At 41.3% G+C, this 13,204-nt stretch overlaps 1 protein-coding gene across 4 annotated transcripts in view; it reads left to right on the top strand.

Annotated features, from left to right (window-relative positions):
* Positions 1-13,204, top strand: part of SUPT3H (SPT3 homolog, SAGA and STAGA complex component) — a 327,848-nt gene that overhangs the window by 265,988 nt on the left and 48,656 nt on the right. For all 4 annotated transcript variants that reach the window (XM_084754841.1, XM_084754843.1, XM_084754844.1 and 1 more), the window contains one exon: positions 4,975-5,085. In XM_084754841.1, coding sequence (XP_084610967.1) covers positions 4,975-5,085 — 111 coding nt within the window. The remainder of the gene's footprint in view (positions 1-4,974; positions 5,086-13,204) is intronic.

The raw sequence follows: 13,204 nt of genomic DNA, 5'->3' as shown, positions 1-13,204 counted from the left end.
TTAAAACAGTAGGTAAATTACAAATAAAATAATTAAGTCTCTAGCATATACTCCAAGCATTATGTATAGAAATCAAAATATTCAAATATTTAACTATCTCTGGTTTATCTAACCTTGGAGATATTCTTTGTCTTTACTCCTATTTATTAAATAGGGTAAAAATTGGAAAAGTTAAGAACAAACGATGTATCCAGGCATTGGTGGTGCACACCTTTAATCCTAGCACTTGGGAGGCAGAGACAGGTGGATCTCTGTGAGTTCAAGGTCAGCCTGACTGGTCTACAGAATGAGTTCCAGGACAGCCAAGGATACACAGAAAAACCCTGTCTCAAAAAACCAAAAGCAAAACAAGAAGAAGAGATGATATTTAAAATATTTAAGATTTTAAATCAGTGATTCCTTTTTGTCTTTACCTTGATTAAAATCCACTTTCAATATCTGTAATTAAGAGAAACTTTTCTTAATTATATCATTCTAAAAGTAAACATCATCCTATAACTTTGAGATAAGAAAATTATACTATGTGTACTGTGACTGCGGGCCAAAATATGTTGACCTTGGCCTCAAATCTCAGAAAGATAGGGATCTGAGAGGGTCATGTGCGCAGCAACCCAAGGAAAGCACTTCCTGCCCATACGATGTAGGTAACATGGTCAGTGAGTGGGTGTGGGGACCCTAAGCTTTTACTGTGTGTTTTAGGAGCATTTTCAAGTGTAGTATAAGATCTAAGCTATCATTATAAGTGGGGAGAGAATAAGAAACTGTTGACGGCATCCCAGGGTCTTAAAGCCTGAGTTACTTGTAATAAAAGGGAAAATGAAAAACAGTGGGACGTTCTTTACCTTGTCCAGATTTTTTTTTTCCATCTTAGAGGAAAACTCAGAACAGGCATAGATACCTGTAGAGATCCAGGATCCACAGAAGTTCCATGTAATAATGACTTCCATCTACCACAGTTGAGAGTTCAAACTGCTAAGGGATTTTGTTCCGTAGTAACTAACAAGAGCAACAGAGGGGCGAGGGTCAGCTCAGGAACGTGGACAACTCCCCCTGATGCTTGAGCATCCAGTGTTTGGCATCCGTCCCTGGATGAAGAAACATGACATGAAAAAAACACACAGGTGGAGTATGAACGCAGCTGAGAGGAAGAGAGCCTGACCTGTGGGCTTTACCACATCACTGAAGGATGGAAAGCCACAGTGTTGAGCCCACAGACACCTCTGCTAATGCTGTGTAGCAACAGTACGCTATATTTTGTCAAAATATGTTGACTTCACTTTTGAAAATATAAACAATACCTAAAAAGTATGGATGGTGAGAATGGAAAAATGAACTGATAAATAAATCTAACATTCTTCATGTGTTGGCGGTATATACACAATTCCTGGTAACTGAAAACAAATACCTTTAGTGTTAATGTTTCCTGAACAACTTTGAAGGAGATTAGAAAGTAGCTAGAAACATTAGATAAATCTCTAATTTGAACAGATTCTAAGCACCTTGTAGGGAACTGGATGTTGATATAAGATATTTGTGGAGATGAGGAAAAAATTACTAGGAATATAAACTCTAACTTGTAAATCTCTCTTTGAATTCACTCAATGGGCAGACCAAGAAGATGCAGAAGTGCACATGGTAACTCCATTCATGTTAATGCTGGCAGTCACTAATAATGGCTGGTGAGCATGAACTTGGCAGAATGGAAAATTAAATGGCATTTTCACAAAAATGTGTGCTTTTAATTTTTCTAAAGGTAAAGTTAACTTCATTTTTTTTTTTTAATTTTGGGATAGCATGATCTAGTGTCTCTTGTTTCCGTATGAACAAATAGCCATCAAAAGGGTTTGAGATGGCTCAGTGCTTAAGACTACAGGCCAGTCTTGCAGAGAACCAGGTTTAAACATGCCAGCAACACATGGCAGCTAACAGCCCTCTGTTAACTCCAGTTCCAGGGGATCTGCCACCCCCTTCTGGCCCCTGCCAGCACTGCATGCTTATAATGCACAGACTATGCAAGCAACAACACTTATACACACATAAAATAAAAATAGGTAAATCTTTCTTAAAAAGTAGCAAGCAGAGGTCATTTCTAATTTATTATTCTATCATAGTCCATTTAGGATAATTCATCAAAATGCTATCAACTATATGGCTTTCAAACAGGAAAAATTTGTTTCTCACGTTCCAAAGGCTAAAGAGTCCGAAGTTAAGGTGCTGGCAAACACGTTGGCTAGTGAGTGTGGGTAGATGGCTTTGTGCATAGTCATCTATCCTCACATGGGAGTGGGAGTGGGGGCTCTACCCTCATAGCTATCTTCCCTCCTAAGCCCTTGGACACTAAGAACTCAACACAGAAATCTGGAAAGAACAGACAGATTCAGACCATATAGTCTGCTATTGAGTGTTCCCACATCCTAGTTGATTGCCATTGCAAAGTTTTAGAGATCTGGGGCAAAACCTTGTACAAACAGAACCAAATTTGTTGGCGAACTTAGCTGAAGCCTGGTCTTTGCTATGAGTTAAGAAATGAAAACTAAATCCAATTTGCAAGGAGGAAATGGTAAATTTAGGGGAACGCCACAGGGGAAGGGCTTAAGACTTCACTTAGCACATAGGATGCTGACCTTGGTGTCGGCTTCTTCACTTCCTCTTGAGTTTCTACTAGAAGATTTTCTCTTTGGAATCTAAATTCAGCTCAGCACTAACATGCATTGCCATGAGTGGGAGAACGTAGCCACCTCCTTGACAGGCATCAGCCACGCAAGCAGGTGCATGCGTCACAGAGCAGGACGGACACACTGGAGAGGCGTTGCCCTCATCTGGGGACCCGATGGTTGCACTTCATTCCTATATATTCCAAGAGTGAAATGACACAGGCTGAGGATTGAGAAAGCACTCAGAGAAACACCATACTTTTGTATCGTTGCCCAGCGAGGGTTAAGATAACTTGGTCAAGGTTGACAGGAGTGTAGGAGAGGTAGAGAAAGGCCTTCCATGAGCTCCAGCTTGCCTTGTTCCAACTCCTGCTAAAACAAAATGACGGATCGCTGTGAGTTGGAGGCCAGCCTGGTCTACAAAGTGACTCCAGGACAGCCAAGGCTAACACAGAGAGACCTTGTCTCGGAGAAAAAAAAAAGGGGGGGGGGGGGACAGCTGGTTTGTTTCATGTGTTAAGCCTTCTTTTAGGTTCAGCTTGGGTGACTAACAGATATACTTTTTTGGTGGGAATTTTCATTGTTTCACTCAGTTGTACATAGACTAAAAGTGTGTTTTCAAACTTCAGGGGAGAATATTAGGAAAAAGCAAGCCTTCCTCTGCGTGCTGTCTTCTGGCCAGCATGAGAGCCCTGTTTCTGTAGTCCCAGAGTGCTCACAGAGACAGTCTGTGCTCAAATGGAGAAATGGTACTTTAATATTATTAATTAATTAAAAGTAAAAACATTAATTGATAGTCTTTCTTTTCACTAAGCAGTTACACAGTATCTTGTTATTGACTCATTTAATGTATCTTAGGAATCACACTGTAAGAATGAGTCCAGAAGGGACCAATAATCATTGTCATCTTTTCTGTTTGTTTGAATGAATATATCATATTTTATCTGTCCAGTCCTGCTAGCAAGCACTTACTTACCAATCCAAATAGTAGCATTTTATCTGTTCATGTGCATGTCTATACACATCATTTTGTACTCATGTAATATATCATTAGGAAAATTCTTAAGGTAAAACTGCTGAATCAAAGATGCTATGCATTTTCAGTTGGTTAAGATCTTCTCAAACTGTCATCCGCAGAAGTTCTAACCACAGAATTACATTTTCTGTGAGGAGCTGTGATTCCAAACTTGTGAGAATTATCAGAAACATTGCAGTAATTGCAGGCTTAGACAAACAAATGATATTAATTGGGTGGCCATGCGTGGGCTCCAGAACAGTGCTAGTACAGTTGGTGAACTGACATCTGGTGCCTACTGGGTCAAATACACGGCGATCCCAGAAATAGCACTATACCATGTCACTGTAACGCTGGGTGCCTCGTATACTTCAATTCATTTAATTTCCACAGCCGTCCTGTGAAGCTGCTTACAATTACTATCCTAATTTACAGATAGAAAAATGTCTGAAGCCCACAGATGCTGACAGAGCTGGTAACAGATAAGCTATGATCTGAATCCACAGTAGCTGGGCCCTAGGCAGAACTTGTAACCAGACTAGGAGAGTTCACTGCCTTTTAATACACTGAGAGTTCATAAAGCATTTTAATTGTTTAAAGTTGTATCACACAAATAGATACATACACACACAGAAATATATATGTGTTTATATATAAATATATATATACATAGTTTCTTGAGTTTGTATTCATGTTCTAATTGTGCATAATCTTTCTCCTTATATCTTTTTGTGATTTCAAACCTGCCCTTCATAGATGAGATAAAATAGAAAGGTTTTATTTTACTTTATCCCAAGGACACCTAAAATATCAGGAATCAAATTAAATGTTCTTCTGTGACAGTCCGCAACATGACAAATATATGGCCATTTTACATTTTTCATTTTAAATTCATGACTCAAGTCATTTCAAAAATATACCCAAGAATCTCCCAAGAAACATTTATAATAATAAATGTTTAAGCTTTTTTTAAAAAAAGAGCTTCCTGTGGGTCTTTCAACAAGCCCCCATGGCACTTCTCGCCAGCACACAAGTGGCTGTGCTCTCCTACCTGACATGCAGGCTTTGGTGAAATATTGGAGGCATAAAAACTGCATTTGGTGGGTCTGCTCTGACGGGGTCATGGAAAAGTCATCTCTGATTTGTTAATGGAACTTTCTTTTTAGATGTAGTATATGGCAGCAGTGATGTGCATCCTAAGGGGAAAATGGTCCATTTTATAAAGGTTTATTTTCATATTTTATACACTGTAGTTCTGTTGTGTGTTTTTGATTTAGTAACAATTTATGTGTTTTTCTGTCCCAGAGCACTGCGGCCTGTGGTGTCGAGACTCACAGCGATGCCATCCAGCCCTGCCACATCAGAGAAGCCATTCGACGCTACGGCCACAAGATTGGCCCTCTTTCCCCATTCACAGTACGTAATAACAGAGTTATAAAAAGTTATATTTATAATCTGAAAGAATCTTGATTTTCAAGTGGTCATATGAAGAAGCGATGGAATTGTTGAAAGCAGTTTGTGGCAGCTGTAATTGTGTTGTATAAAAGTAGCATAATCCTCTTGGGAAATAACAGTTAGTCATTTTTGTCTCTTTTTGGAAGGGCAGCATTTTTTTCTACAAAATATTATTTTCTTTCAATTACATATTAAGCTTTTTGTTGGAGCTTATAGTTTCTATTTTTTCAAAGCTTAAGTTTACAAAACTTTTTTGTCAAATTATATGTATCCAAATGTTGCTAGAAGCGTTTTGTATTTAGAGTTGGTTAGACTGGCACGGCCACTTCTATCAGATGTCCTTTCCCTAAACATACTTTGAGTTGGAAGAAGAAGAAATGATTTCTGTGCTGGCTTTGAACAGGGCTCAACTGCAGACAGGCTTTCACATCTTTAAATAATTTGAAAGCTTATAATCAGAGCTTGTTTTTAATGGAGAGTTGAAGACTTGATATTTCAGCAGCCTTAAGAGTGAGTGCGTGTGTGAGTTCTTAATTGAATGCTCATCGGATAGCCCTTGCGTAGACCTTTGTGTTAATGGAAGTTTCTCCAACTCCTTCGGTGCTTCCAAGAAATAGGGTTTGACCCTCAGAAAGCAGAATCGATTTGCATAACCAAGGAATATAAAACTTATTTTTTTACCCTACTTTTGTGGACAGTTCCATATTGACTGTGCAGTGCAGAATATACATGACAATATCTGATTGATGAATGAATGAATAAATAATAAGTAAGATAATGCATACACTTCTACCTTAGTGCAACTTACTGGATTTTAGTTTTGGGGTGATTTCTCCTATATTATATCATGGTTTGTTTTCTTTTTTTTTATCTTGTGTCTAAGGATTTTAATTCTGCATCTCATTAGTAACTGAGAATTACATGAATTCTTAATGTGGCGGCAAGATACATTTAGAAACATCTTCTGAAGTCTTTTTGTAGCATTGACCATCATTTTAATTTAAAATCTGTCTTGTATTTTTTTACTGATGTTGAAGATTAGACCTAGGGCCTCATACATGTGCCAAAAATACACTTAACTATTGAGTCAGAACATGATTTGAATAGTGCTGATTAAAGTCACATAGGCAATACATGAATATTTTTCAGGTCACATAATGAAAAAGAAACAATGAAACTACGTAGCCCTTTTTAACAGGGCTAGTTTAAGCAGTGATCCAAAAGGAGGACAAAACTCCAAAATGTGAAATCATTACAAGTGACAGTTTTTAAATTAACCCAAGTAGAAGTAACTATTTTTAATAAGGGGCTGAAAATATAAAAGTATCAAATGCATAGATAAAAGCAAAATAATGTCTGGTGGGGTGGAGAGAGAAGATGACAGCCACACGCCAGAGGGCCTGCGGCACTTTAAAGGCAGCGAGCGGAAACAGGATTTGTGAGGAGCATCCTCGAGTAGTACCTGAAAGTCGTGAGAAAAAACTTCAAAAAGAACAACATTCTAGTTAGTGCAAGGGGGAGCGCATGGCTCTCCCACGCCACCAACGGCAGCAGTGCCTACTTCATTCAGGGAGCTTCTGCTGGCAGTTACGCTAGGCTGCTCCACTCAGCCGTTTGAAAGTGTGTGTGGTAGGACTGCCACAGTGTTGCTAGACATAGCCTACAAACTAGGCTCAGCTGAAGGAGAAGATTTGCATTTTAAAACGTGGATTGGGGTATCATGAATCTGTCCCACCTGATCCCATGACTCATCACAATGGGGTGGGTGTGTCCAGCCTTCAAGACTGGGACATTCCTTAGAGCTGTGGGGAACAGAACAGACTTTCCAGATGAGTCTTTCTGAAGTTACCCCGCGGGGCAGGGGCAGGGGCAGAGCTTTTGCTTTCTGTGAATTTCCTCATCTGCTCTGATAGTGGCTGTGAGTGAACATCCCGGGTCATGGATTACTTGTTCTGTTTTCCAGATATACTGAAATTAAGCATTTCCATATGGCATCATTAGTATTTAAAATAGCATTAGTTGTGTGTTGATTAGATAAAAATTGCTTTGAGCTAGATCTGACCCTGATTAAAGTATATTCTTTCTAAAATTTTCTTCAACTTTTTTCATACAATATATTTTGATCATATTCTTTCCCCTCCCCAAACTCCTCCCTGGTCCTCCCCACCTGCTTCATGTGCCCACCCCCCTCTCTCTCAAAAAGGGGAGAGGCATAACACAGAAATATGAAAAACCAAAGCAAACAAACAAGCAAAATGAATAAGACATAATGAATTCTTTAAAAAATCAATAATGAACAAAACAAAAGTCAAGCACCATAATCATGGAGTCTGTTTTGTCCTGACCAACTCCTCCTGGAAATGGGGCCCTCCTGGGAGTGTGGTTGGTGTACCCCGTGGCACTCCGTTGGAAAGACCTACGTTCCCTTTCCCAGCAGGGATCAGTTGTTTTGGTTAGGGGTGGCCCTTTGTGTTGACTTACTCTCCACACTCGGCTTCCTCTGGCTTGAGCCTGTGCAGGTCTTTCCTAGGCCTGCCCTCACACTCTCTGTAGGTTCATTTGAATATCAATCTAAAGAATGTTTGTAACAACCTACTGAGCTGTGAGATTATAAAAGCAATACTACAAAACCCTACACACACACACACACACACACACACACACACACACACCATCAGCAACCAAGAGGGTTCTTGAGCGATGGATCTATAACAGCCATTTGTAACCCAGTGTGTTTAGCAACAACGAACTCAATTAATGAAGCAGTCAGCACTTCATTTCAACAATCTTGAAAAGTCATGGCTAGTTTTTTCCCTTGAATTTCGCATTTGATTAACCTTTCTTTATAGAGTTCTATATGTGACTTTTAGGTGTCATTTAAACCTCACACTTATGCGCTGCCCTCCAGGTGCTTTTTGGTTACTGGCACTTAACTGTCCTCTTCACTCTCCACCCTGCCGGAACTCTTTAGATGACTTCATTGTTCATACTTTTTTTTTCCTGCTCTTAGAAGCATGACTCTGTATTGCCAAATGGAGCTGGCCTCTCATAAATCTCTTTAGTTAGTGTCTTCAGAAAGATTAAGGGGAGAAAGAGAGAGCTCTTACCTTATTTGGTCCCTGAGGCACTGTCTTTCCTGGGGCAGCCAGGGAATTTGTTAAAAAGAAACTATTCAGGTGCATGGTATTATCAGAAACTGGTATTTACCTCTGACAGCCACAGTGATTGCTTTTTCTGGACCTCTGTTTTGTGCTGGTAGTCAGCATCTCACATTAATTTAATCACTTGCCCAATGTATCTGGGCTGGTTTAGAGGGGTGCGTGCGTGCGTGCGTGCGTGTGTGTATGTGTGTGTGTATGTGTGTGTGTGTGTGTTCTCAGTAGCAGAACATTTGGGGCAGCGCAAAAGTAATAAGTATTCAAACACAGTGTATAGGAAGCCTCTAGGAACACTGCACAGAATGCTGAAATTATCAACAAAATAACTTACAAGAAGAAAACTTAGGGTATTTTTCTGATGCAGTATCATATGCATTACTCAACAAATATGAGTCATTGAACTATTATTTAACTTACTGATGTAGTTAGTTGCACTGTTAATTTTACAACATAAGTTAACTGTTATAAATGAGAATTTACAGTTACCAAAACCAAAACTGATACTCTTATTGTACTCAACATATATTTAAGGTCATATACAAGATAAGAAAAATGTTTTTTTTTAAATGCCTTGTTTCCCTGGCTGGTGTTTTCATTATGATTTGATTCAAACCAAATCCCTTAGGCTGTGTATGCATGAACTGAACCTTACACCCCACATGCTGCCTATGTGTGACTCCAAGCTGTGAGAAGAGAAAGTCAGCGTCCATCTGTCAGTCAGATGTGAGGTCTCTCCTGGCACCTGGGCAGCCTTTCCTACTGGTTGGAGTCACTTGCTGTTCTGGGCATGAGCCCAGCATGTGGAGTAGGATCAAGATCTGCAAAGATTTTGACTGATTAGTTGGCAGAGGTCATGAGGGAGCCCCAGTGTCAGGCTCCAAATTTGCCCAGGTGCAGTCAAGGTGATCGTTGGGCCCTGTGCCCCTGCTGAAGTACCAGGGAGGGGGGTTTTGGGTTCCCTCTCTGGCTGCAGAAGTTCACAGCCTAGCCTACAGGTTGCCGTCAATTCCAATTTAAACATTTGTGCAGATTCAGGGTTTCCAGTGGAGAAGTTAGAGGCTCTGTTTCTGGCTTTGACTCATATTCTGCATTCCTGCTCCAACCCCAAACACCTGTGACCATATTCAAGCCTAATTAGCTAAGCTCTTAGTAAGTACATATGTGCACCCGACAAACCTTCCTCATCCAGGCCTACTGTCAGAGGAGAGGAGGGGAGGAGGCGAAAAAGAGAAAAGACAGCCAGCCCAAAGAGTGTATTGAGAGCCTCTCAAAAACTGTTACCTAAGGCAGTGGGATGGGCCTCTGCTTGCACTGAGCTAACTTCATTTAGTTTTAACGATTAGGCAAGTGATGTCCGTCACCTACACAGTGTGCGTACAAATGGCTAAAATAAAAATTAAGGCAAAGCCATTCTGTATACTGCTATGAGTTTCCTCTTTGTCACTCACCAAAACTAGTGCAGTTCAAAGCCACACCTTGCTGACAGACTGAAGCTCATTGCATGTATTTTTAAAGGGCGGTGCTTGGTTTCTGAGTGTGATAGCAGTCCCCTTGACAGCACTGGGGCTTCTCCTACTGAACAACACAGTGTACAAGTAGAAGGACCAGTGTTAACATCCTCTGCCCGAGCCCTGGTTTCCCTATTTGATTCAGTAAGTATTTGCTACAAATCATGTTAGAAATGTGTGGAACTGAGGTGGCTGATGAAAAGGGGAAGCCAGGTGTTCCTGTTTGCTGCTGTGACTGAAAGGTGGACAAAGTCTCTCAGAATCAGAAAAAGGGCTCAGCCTGCCTGAGCAAGCCAGGGAACATCTGGAGGGTCATTTACATTTGAACCAAACTGACCAGGCAAAGGCAAATGAGTGACAGTTTTTAAAAAGCAGGAGGTACAGACATCATGAGAAAGAGTAAGACTTAGGCAAGCAGCGTGGCTGTTCAGGCAGAAGTGAGAGTCAGTTTATGAGTCCAGAGAAAGTCTCTAAAAGTGATGAAGTTGGTTTTTGTTTTGTTTTGTTGTTGTTTTTGTTTTTGTTTTTGTTTTTTAAAGACAGAGTCCCATATAGCCCAGGCTGGCCACAAACTCCCTATGTAGCCAAAGATGCGTTTGAACTTCTGGTCCTCCCGCATCACCATCGTCAAGTGCTGAGGTTGCAGGCATGCTCCTCCACGTCCCACGTATGTCATGCTAGCGATGAAATCCAAGACAAGGCCTTGCTTGGCGCACACTCTGCCAAGTGAGCTACTTCTCTGGCCCCAGAAGGATTCTAATTCAAAGCAGGATGACTTGGGCTTCTCAGGGATTCTCTGCAAAATTTAGATTGCTGATGTCATCAAGAAGGTATTTTCGTTTCATGTGCAAGGAGTGGATTTGAAGTACTCTGTTAGAGAACACAGCTCAGATGGTGATAATAGGGGAAAGAGTAGCCTGAAATGCTGGTGTAAACGCCGAAGTGGCGGCCACGCACAGTGTTGTGGTAAGAAGCCAGAAGAGTCTCTCCTTGGGTGGGGATAATGCAAATGAAGAGGACAAAATGCGGTCAGTCTGTTTGGCTACAGAATGACAGGAGCGGCACTCTTAATTAATGAGAGAGCGAAACATGACAAGTGTGTAATGGGTGCCACGGCTGCCACCAAACAGATGCCTCACCGTGCTCTCAGGGGTAGCCGGTGTTCAGCAGCTTGCTGAGAACTTGAGTTTAAAGACTCAGTGCAGAAGCTGATGCCCTGGAGGCTCGTGAGGAGCATGGACAGAGCTTAATGCATAAAGACCAGACATAAAAACAGAAGCCACTCCAGCTTTCTGTTTATTTTTATGGATATATTCATTCCTGGCCCTAAAGCCCCTCATATTATGCTGGTATGATGAACAAATTGACTTTCTAAGCCACTGATGAATCTGGCCTTGCGTTCCTGGAAGATGACTGCAATCTAAGCAGGCTTTGCGTTGTTTCAGTGTAGAAGGTGTGTGGGCAGCAGCTTCCTGCGTGTGCACTCCACAGTAGCCCTCCCCTAAGCTCTGAGTAGAACTTTTATCTGGGTAAGGCCATTGTTCCCACTTCCAGCCTCCCAACAGAAACTCTAAGAGAAGCAATGGCAACGCTGACTGGGGGTCCAGGTTTTCTAGAACTTGTGAGATGCCACTCTAACCAGTCTTTTTAGCTTGGTGCTTCTGGCTGGAGGCTGCTGCAGAACCCAGCATTAGCTCCGAGTCGCCGCTCAGCGAGCACTTCCAGTCCTAAGAGGCTTCGCCTCAGTTTTAGATTTTTTTTTCTTGCCCTTTCTGCTAAAAGTCCCTCCTTCAGATTTATGAAAGAAAACATTTCTTTCTGTGAAAGGGTTTTGTACACCCGCATCTGGAAGTGTTTATTTCAGTGGCATGTAAGCTATCTGTGGATTTAGTTAGCACCAGACCCCCTTTTGTGTACTTCTGCCTTAAAAATTTTATAAATGATCTTATTGAATTTGTGCCAGTGTGCACATGGCTTGGCTGATTGCTGCATATATCCTTTACCTGCCAGTCACCTTTGATTTATGTTCCTTCTGCTAAGCTTTTGCCTTCCAAAAATGGTGCCACTGAACTGTCCTCTAAATCATCTTATTGGTTAAATTACTCCAAGATGAGTTGGTATGCTTTTGGTTGCCTACAGACAGAAGAATTTATATTTTCTGACCATACCCACTCCTAGTAAAGCCACTTACAGTGGAGGATTGGACAGGCTATGTCATCGATCTCCTTATTCCAAATGAATACCATCTGAAACACTGTGCCAAGTTAAGACCAAAGCGATAGAGGGAGGCTCTTTGGCATCCAGTGCTGCTGGGAGCCCTCCTTTTGCAAATACGGCTGTGGCTTGAGCTGTATCTCATGTGAAGACGTCCTTCATTCCTCAGGAAAAGCAAGGCCTTTCACATTTAAGGAAAACAATAAATAAATAAATAGATAGATAGATAGATGAATGAAGCAAGCCAGCTTCATCAGTTTTATCAGGAAGGCCAAGCTTTGAGGGCTTCACACAACTGTCCTGACCTGGGAGTTCCCTGGAGCAAAGCAGGTAGCTTGAGGTGGCTGAAGATGGCGTTTTTGTGGTGGGTTCCAAGTATTTCCCATTTGTAAAGAACCAGTTCTTAGTGTGACACAATGATGCAGTGCTTTAGGCCCATTTTCTAAAAGTTCACTGGTTATTGAACATGCTATCTAAATTGATGTTATAGATTACCAGCTGTACCCACTGTGTCACCTCTAGTCCACGTACCTAAACAGTGAGTTGGCTGGGAGGGAAAGCAATGTATATGCTAGAACTTGGCACCACCAGTGCAGTCTTTTAAATCTGTCTTGTGTACTGACATATCTCACTTCAGAAACTTTGCATTTAACTGCTCTTTCCCCCCATTCTATATGGATAGTAAAGGGACATTTTAAGATATTTGTGATTATGAATAAAATGTAGTGGAAGCATTTTAAAGTACTTTGACTCCACAAACCTCAGAATCCGAGTTCACAGACGATTGCAGGCAAAGAACAGAAAGAAGCTGGTTGGCAGCGGTCCCACCAAGCCTGGAGGTATTTATCCCAAAAGAGTCCCAGGTGTCATTTAACATCCTGGGGATGTCTGTGGCGCACCCATGCTCTGCTCGGTGAGGCTGTGAGGCATGCCTGCAGCGTGCTCTCCAGACAGGCAGCACCAGGAGGCCTTCTGCTGTTAGGACACCAGCACCAGAGATGTGCACACTGGCTTTGCACTGCAGTCCTTAACATAGATGTAATGTTCGTGTGTGTGCATATATTTATATGAAGTTAGTCTCAAGGAGATTATTCTAAATAAGTCAAAAATTTATTAGTGCCATTTCATATAGATTACCGCTTCACATTCTACTGTCTTTCGTGGATTTTCAGTATTTTGAGCCAACTTACTTGAGCCTCG

The sequence above is a fragment of the Acomys minous genome (genome assembly GCF_964271855.1).
Source record: "Acomys minous genome assembly, chromosome: 13".
Classification (NCBI taxonomy): domain Eukaryota; kingdom Metazoa; phylum Chordata; class Mammalia; order Rodentia; family Muridae; genus Acomys; species Acomys minous.
The sequence above is the reverse complement of the archived record's forward strand: the minus strand, read 5'-3'. Positions and strand labels throughout refer to the sequence as shown.